At 39.5% G+C, this 7,788-nt stretch overlaps 2 protein-coding genes across 2 annotated transcripts; both read right to left on the bottom strand.

Moving 5' to 3' along the window:
* Window positions 1-66: 66 nt before the first annotated feature.
* LOC112140810 (GTPase IMAP family member 8-like) lies at window positions 67-1,020 on the bottom strand. The gene is made up of 2 exons (XM_024263816.2): window positions 308-1,020; window positions 67-224 (listed from the first exon to the last, which is right to left on the bottom strand). The coding sequence occupies exons 1-2, from the start codon at window positions 792-794 to the stop codon at window positions 67-69; spliced, it is 645 nt and encodes a 214-aa protein (XP_024119584.2). The 5' UTR covers window positions 795-1,020.
* Window positions 1,021-4,578: 3,558 nt separating this feature from the next.
* Window positions 4,579-7,788, bottom strand: LOC118598384 (the record flags this gene model as incomplete). The annotated part of the gene is given in 1 exon segment (XM_036211044.1): window positions 4,579-7,788. A coding segment is annotated over 1 exon segment (450 nt), but the record flags the coding sequence as incomplete, so codon positions are not given.

Below are 7,788 nucleotides of genomic sequence, written 5' to 3'. Positions count from 1 at the left end.
GATCTTCATTGTCCTGCACAGACAAATACAATTAAGATTTGAACAACTTTGGGATTTGTTAAAGCTTTAAAAATTAAAACAATCAGATACCTTCTTAATGTAAGCTATGTGAAATCCTTCGTCAAATTTTTCCATGAACAGAATCCGATTTCCTGCAGCACTTTTTCCTGATCCTTTCTGACCCAACAGAACAACTCTGAGCTCACTGAGTGACTGTCTCTCCTCTGTAAGAAACAGAAAATACATTTAATCACAAACTTTAAATATTCTTTAAATGTATCAATGAAGACTCATGATTTTACTTCACCTTTAAAGATTTCTTTCAGTACTCTTGACTGTCTTTCAATGATCTTCTTCATCTTTTTGGCTCTTTTGTCTGCATCCTCTCTCAGAGTCTCCATTTCTGCTGCTCTTCTCTGGTCGACTTCATAATAAGGATCATCATTTTCTGCCCACATCTCCTCAATCTTCTCCAGGAGAACCTTTACTTGTTCTCTATTATTGCGCTCCAGGTTGTTCAGGACATGATATCTGTTCTCACATTTGTTCACCAGCCACTGCAGCCCTTCATCACTCTCTATCCTCTCCTCTACAGTCTTCACTCCAAGAAAGTCTCCTCTTGTAAACAGAATGATTGTGATCTTCCAAACATCATCTCCAAACAGACTCATGTGATCCTGAACTGATCTCTGGTACGTTGCATTAACTGCAGTTATAAGCTCAATCACCAGGAGAACTGCATGTGGTCCTGGAGGACACATATACAAACTATTCTCTATTTCTAGTTTGTCCATCTCACTGGTGTTCTGAAGGGTGTGGATGTAAAACCATCCAGGAGAATCAACAACTGTAAGTCGTCTGTCTGCAAACACACCGTGACCTATTTCACATTGTGTTGTTCTTGGACCATCACAGTTTTTATTCACATCAAATACATCTTTTCCTAGAATAATATTTCCTGCTGAACTCTTGCCCGACCACTGAGGACCAACTATGACCAACTTTGAATGATCAGGGGGGTTTTTGCCACCTGTAGGTATTGAAAGAATAAAAATAAATAAATAAATAAATAAAATAACAGCAACCTGATATGATTTATTAAAAACCAAATCTGAAAATGTTATAGTTAGAAAATACTTAATCATTTTTTCTGCACATGAAATATTGTTTTTCTGCATGAAAAAAATTTGCACCTAACATTATAAACAGATTAAGACAAAATTACATAATTGCTTTTTTGAAATAAAAGAAGTTTGTAACATACCTTCAATCAGAGCTCTGAGTTTCTGTCTTTTTTTCTGCACTTCGTTGCGTCTTCTTGATGCATTTTCTACAAAACTTTGAAGTTTTTGTGTCAAAATGATTCCTCGAGTTTCATCCACTGAGTAAGGATTGTTGAGGTTGTTTGTTACCAGTTCTTCAATTTTCCTGAACAGCTCCAAGACTTGGGTTCTGTCAGCGCTGTCACTGATATGAAGAAAATGTTTTCTGTTTCTACATAGTTGAAGAATCTGCTGAACTGATGGGTTTACTTTGATCAAATGTTGAATGTTTTCCTCTCTATACAGGGAAAATGAAGTGAACAGCACAATTGTGTGTTTGAGCACATCTGCATTAAAAAGTTCCAAGTGTTCTTTCAGAGATGATTTGAAAATCAGAGGAAAATTCCACTCAACAGGAATGACCAGAAGAAAGGCGTGAGGGCCTGGAGGACAAAGATGGACACTGTTCTGGATTTCTATCTGGTCCAGTTCTGGAGTGTCTTCTTGCGAATAGTTCCACCACCATCCTGGAGTATCAACCACAGTCACTAGTCTGCCGTGAACCTTTCTCTGTCTCGCTGTACTTTGAGCAGTTCTACTGCTGGTGTCAAAAACATTTTGACCGAGTATCAAGTTCCCAGTAGAACTTTTAGTTCTTTTGCTTCTTCTTCTTCCCCCAATTAAAACAATCCTTAACTCTGGACAGGAACCACCTTTCCCTACAAGAAAAACACAGAAGAAAGAAAAAAAAAGACTAAATCGACTATTTAATTTAGGGGCTGCACGGTGGCGCAGTGGTTAGCACTCTCGCCTCACAACGAGAAGGCCCCGGTTCGAATCCCGGCTGGGACCTTTCTGTGTGGAGTTTGCATGTTCTCCCCGTGCATGCGTGGGTTTTCACCGGGGACTCCGGCTTCCTCCGACCGTCCAAAAACATGCACATAGGTCAATTGGTTACTCTAAATAGCCTGTGAATGTGAGAGTGTATCTGTGTGATTGAGGCCATGCAACAGACTGGTGACCTGTCCAGGGTGTACCCCGCCTTCGCCCATCAGTAGTCGGGTTAGGCTCCGGCACCCCCGCGACCCCGGAAGGGACATAGCGGTCAGGAAAATGAATGAATGAACCATTTCATTTAAACACCAAGGTACTTTGTATACATTTTTAGTCTTGTAAAGACATGACAATCAAATATGTTATTTTAGGACGTAGCCAACAATCGATGTGATCTCAGAAAAATATAGGTAAAACAGACGTTTATTTGTTTGGTTGTTGGAATTGGAATCAAAACAGAAATATATTTTAACTTTGTTGAGTCCAAAAAACACAAACTGTTTTTGAAGTTTCTGGAGGTAATCAAATCAAATCAAATTAGAAGTGAATTAAAAAGTCATTGTTCACTTATTTTTCAAATCACTTTATCAGTATAGCCAAGATATTTATTCTAGACTTATTTCTAATTCACTATTTTATTTATTAGATTTTATTTTTGAGTTTATACCGTATATCCACCTCTTTTAATTAAAGGTTAATTTGAACACAATCCTATAAGGGTTCTGGGAAAGATGGGAGGCTATGAGGATTATCAAAGGTTCTCTTTAGGAATTACTTTGAATACTTAAAAGTTTATTTTAATATGTCTTCCAAAGAGTTCGCCTGAATGCATTAAAGTATTCACCTGTACATTTATTACAAGTGTTTGAATCATAATATGCCAATTCAGTTTTAAAGAAATTGAAATTGAAGTAAACACTAATCCTGATTTATAAAGTGCATGTATCTACAGCCAGTTTACCAGACATTTATAAATCATTCCAAACTAATGCGGTGTATGTATCTCCGTGATTGTGTAAACATCACTCACCAGACCGCGGAACTGCGTCAGCCATAACTTTAACCTGATCCAGTGAAATCCACCTGTTCAAGTCTAAACCGAAAGTAAAAACAACCATTTAGTTTATTCCCACACAGTTCCAAATGTTCTCACGGAATATTCTTAAGACAATATATAAAGGAGGAAAAACGTGTAAAAAGTTGGATAAAATGTTTGAACTTTCCATAAAAGTTAAAACCTGTTTGTGTAACAAGAAAAAGCCAGTGGGGAAAAAAACCCGATGCCGAACTACCAACACCCTTTCCGCAAATCCTGCTTTCCTTTAGTTTACTGAGTCTTTTTTTTTAACAAAGCTTAAAAATGAAAGTAGTGAAATTAACCTTTACTTGGATTTTACATTTAAAATCAACTTCACTCACCTTGAAGGGCGTGCGTATGAAAGGAAAATCTCGGGGATTTTGTCTTTTGCCGTTTGACCGGTCTGACCGCTGCACTAAGGTGACTGCACTTACAGTCTCCCAGGCCAGAAGTCAACAGAAAACCGCCGCAAGCAGCAAAAAAACAGCCCAATCCCTTGTGACCGCGTGGGGGCTGGGTTTACAAACTCCACCTAGTGGTAGTAAACAGAAACTACAAAAACTGTGGATCATGGTGGCAAATGAGAGAAAGAAAGAAAGAAAGAAATGAAAAATGTGAATTACATTCCACTATCACGATGAAAGCTGGTCTCTAATAATGTTCACTTGTTGAATAAAACTACATGGAAGTATGAAACATAAATCATTATTATTATTTAATAATTTTCAATGAGGAATAGTGATCTAGTAACATGAGAACAAATGTAAACAATGTCAAGGTCTAGAAAAAAAAAGTAGATTTCTCAGAAACGATCCAGTTAATTAACTTGTGTGATGTCTGTGGTGCGTAGAGTGGTCGACCTCTGATTGGAAGATTGTTTGGTTCCCGTCTGACTATGTACTCAATTGTCCTTGTTACAAGACCACACACTGCTTCTGGTGGCACCACTGTTCAGCATGACTTAAATGTCACAAGATAAAAACTTCCCGTCAACATCGACTGGAGTGTAAAACATGCTTTTCTTGTTCCCTGAAAAATGAGATTTTTTGTCAGAGGTTTTATATTTTGGCCATTATTATTTTACTTGTTTCTTTTTTGTGGTACTGCTCCGTACTGCTTCCCTGAGGACTTCCAAAGGGATTAATAAAGTATTTTCTATTCTATTCTATTCTATTCTATTCTATTCTATTCTATTCTATTCTATTCTATTCCAAAGTACTAAGTGATACTACAGTATAAAGAAATTGTGATATACTAATTTGAGTATTAGGTACATGTCTAGTGAAGAGGTAATGTGTATTTTTATTGTTATCTATTTATTGAACATTTTAAACATGTACACTAGAATATTATATATTGTTTTGGGTTTGTCAAAGGTGTGGGAAGAAGAGAGGATGCATAAACTGAACTTGACGTAGATTTTATTCAGCAGGGAACGTGCGCCGATGGCTGTACATCATGACAGAAGGAAAAAGTCAAACAGAGTCAAAACAACACTGTCGATAATAACATAAAGCGTCTGGTGTCTCACACTGCCACCTAGTGGAAGTTCTCGGAAATGCATTAACTTAAAACATGCAGGTGATCATTTCACAATCCAATGTATTTAACTTATCAATACTATGACATCCCCCTCTTTTAATAAAAAAACTTGTATAACTTCAAAAGGACAGAAAGTTTCACTTTTTCTTTACTCATTAAACTTTGGTGGTATACGGGTAATCCTCCCAGATCTGGTGCTCTGGCTTCTGATCTGATATCCTCCTTTATTGTTCGTAACTGGGGGCATCTCTTCTTGTGGTGGTTCTTTCACATCTTCTGACCTTTGTGGGGAATTAGGGGTGGTGTCCTCCAGTGAGTCAGAAAGGATGGATGTTGTTGTTTCTGAAGAGTGGTGTGATGAAGAGGTTGGTTTTAATCCATTGTTTTGGGGTAATTCTTGCTGCTGATTCCCACTGGGTTTTCTCGTGTGTCTGGGCTTGAGCTGATCCCTTGTTCTCTGGTAGGTTTTTCCTCCAATGTTAACAAGGTATGTCCTTGGCTCTCTGATGGGATTGGGCCTGTTCAAGATGGTTCCTGGCTCCCATATCTTTTTGAGTGCGTTTCTCATATACACTTCTTCTTTATCTTGAAGGTCACACTTCTCATTTCCAGCACGCTTGTCGTAAAACATTTGCTGTTTTACTTGCTTTTCTCTGTTCATCTCTAGATGATCGTCACCATGTGGATGGTGTGACAGAAGAGCTCCTTTGCTGAATGGCAGTAAAGATCTTGGTTTTCTGCCATATAGTAGCTCATATGGTGATGGCATGTTGTCATCTAGTGGTGTTATTCTGTACATCCACAATGCTGTGTATGGGCATGTGTTATCTTCCTCTGCTTTTCTCCACAGCGCTTTCACGGTCCCCACAGCTCTTTCGGCTACACTGTTAGCTTGATGGTGGTAGGGTGAGCTGAACTTTAAGGTGATGTTTGACTCCTCACATCTCTTTTTGAATTCTTCACTCATGTACTGTGTGCCACAGTCTGCAATTATTGTTGAGGGTAGCCCATGCTCACCCAGAACACTCTTGAAGTACGTGCACACTGTTCTTGCAGATATGTCAGGAAGTAGTCTCACGACTGGGAATCGAGAATAGTAGTCTACAATGATCAGGTATTTGTGACCGTTGAACTCAAATATGTCGGAACCAAGTATTTCCCATGGGCGTGTTGGAAGATCAGGTTGCATTATGGGTAGTTTCTGTTGCGCTGGCTGGAACATGCTGCACACATGACATCCTTTCACCATTTCTCTTATGGTGCTGCTAATACCTGGCCAAAACACAGATTCTCTGGCAAGTAATATGCATTTAGTCTCACCTTGGTGACCAGTGTGAAGGATGTTCAAAATGTCACTTCTCAGTGCTTCTGGGATGACGATTCTCTCTCCTTTTAGAATGAGACCATCTTCCAGGACAAGATCACATCTGAATGTCCAATATTCCCACAGTTCGGGTGGACACTGCTTCCTGTATTGAGGCCAACCTTTGTAGATGGTATCTTTAAGAATGTTCATTGTCGGGTCTTGTGCCATTGCTTCTCTGATGGCGCTGTTATCTACCAGCTGTGTAGCAGTAGAAAAGAAATGGACGTCAGATTGATTGTGTGTGGTTGTTTCTTTTGTTGTCTTTTGACAAATAAGTGACAGAGCATCTGCTAATGGGATTGTCTGCCCTGGTTTGTATTTAACTTCAATGTCAAATTTAAGACATCTGAGGATGAATCTCTGGAGTCTTGTGGGTGTTTCTGCAAGGTTTTTCTTGAAAATCTGCTCCAGGGGTGAGTGGTCAGTTTCCACCATGACTTGTCGCCCAAGCAGGTAGTATTCAAACTTTTCTAGTCCAAACATAACTGCGAGGCACTCCCTTTCGATGTTGGAGTATCTGGACTCAGTAGGGCTCAAACATCTTGACGCCATACCGACGATTTTCTCCTGTCCTTGTTGGTCAATTTGTCTGATCCAGGCTCCGAGACCCTTGGTGCTGGCATCACACTGCAGGATGGTTACTGTATTGGGATCAGGGTCGTAGTAGCTGATCAGTTTTTGGGTACTTAGTTTTTTCTTGATGTCATCGAGAGCTTGCTGATGATGCGGTTCCCATCTGAAGTGGACATTTTTCTTATTAAGTTCTCTTAGTGGAGACACTAGCTCTGCTAGTTTGGTTGAGAATCTGTTAAGGTATGTGATCATTCCTAGGAGTGTCTGGAGCTCTTTAGTATTGGTTGGAGTTTGAATGTCTTTGATAGCTTGCAGCTTGTTCTCTGAGGGCTGGAGGCCATCTTCGGTGAGTGTATGGCCATAGAAGCTGACTTTGTTTTGTTTGAACTGCAGTTTCTCAGAGTTAAACCCGATGTTATTCCTCTTCGCTGCTTCCATTACTTGTATGAAAGCTCTGTCATGCTCCTCTTCCGTGGTTCCAGATATGATCAGGTCATCCGCTATCCCTGAGACATTGGGAATGTTATTGAAAATGGAATCAAGCTTCCTTTGAAAAATGTCTTGTGAAACCACCAATCCGAAAGGCAGGCGCTTGAACCTGTATCTGCCAAACGGCGTGTTAAATGTGCATAATAGGCTTGACTCGTAGTCTAGTTCTTCATGCCAGTAGCCTTTCTTTGTGTCTATGACACTGAAGTATTTTTTCCCATGCTGGAGTGGTAGAAGCTCATCGATCGTCCGTGTTGAATAATGTGCTCTTTTGATATTTTTATTGAGGTCCTTTGGATCAAGGCACAGTCTGAGTTTTTGCTTGCTTTACTTTGGGTAATTCTGCATGTGATGGAGTTGACCCATTCTGTTGGCTCTGTAACCTCAGTGATGATGTCATCTGCCTTCATCTTCTCTAGCTCAGCTTTGTACAATGGCATGATGTGAATAGGCACAGCTCTTGGTGGATGAATGACTGGTTTGGGCTCATCCACAAGCTCAATGTGATATTTTTTTCCTGGGAATTTTCCAATCTTATCAAAGCATTCCTTATGAAATTTTAAGACTTTTTCTTTGGTGAGAGTTGACATTTTTGATTCACTTGCTGTCAAGTGGTCAATGTTGACTGTTATCAATCCAAGTTC

The sequence above is a fragment of the Oryzias melastigma genome, unplaced genomic scaffold, assembly GCF_002922805.2.
Source record: "Oryzias melastigma strain HK-1 unplaced genomic scaffold, ASM292280v2 sc00414, whole genome shotgun sequence".
Lineage (NCBI taxonomy): Eukaryota > Metazoa > Chordata > Actinopteri > Beloniformes > Adrianichthyidae > Oryzias > Oryzias melastigma.
This window is presented reverse-complemented; position numbering and strand designations above follow the sequence as displayed.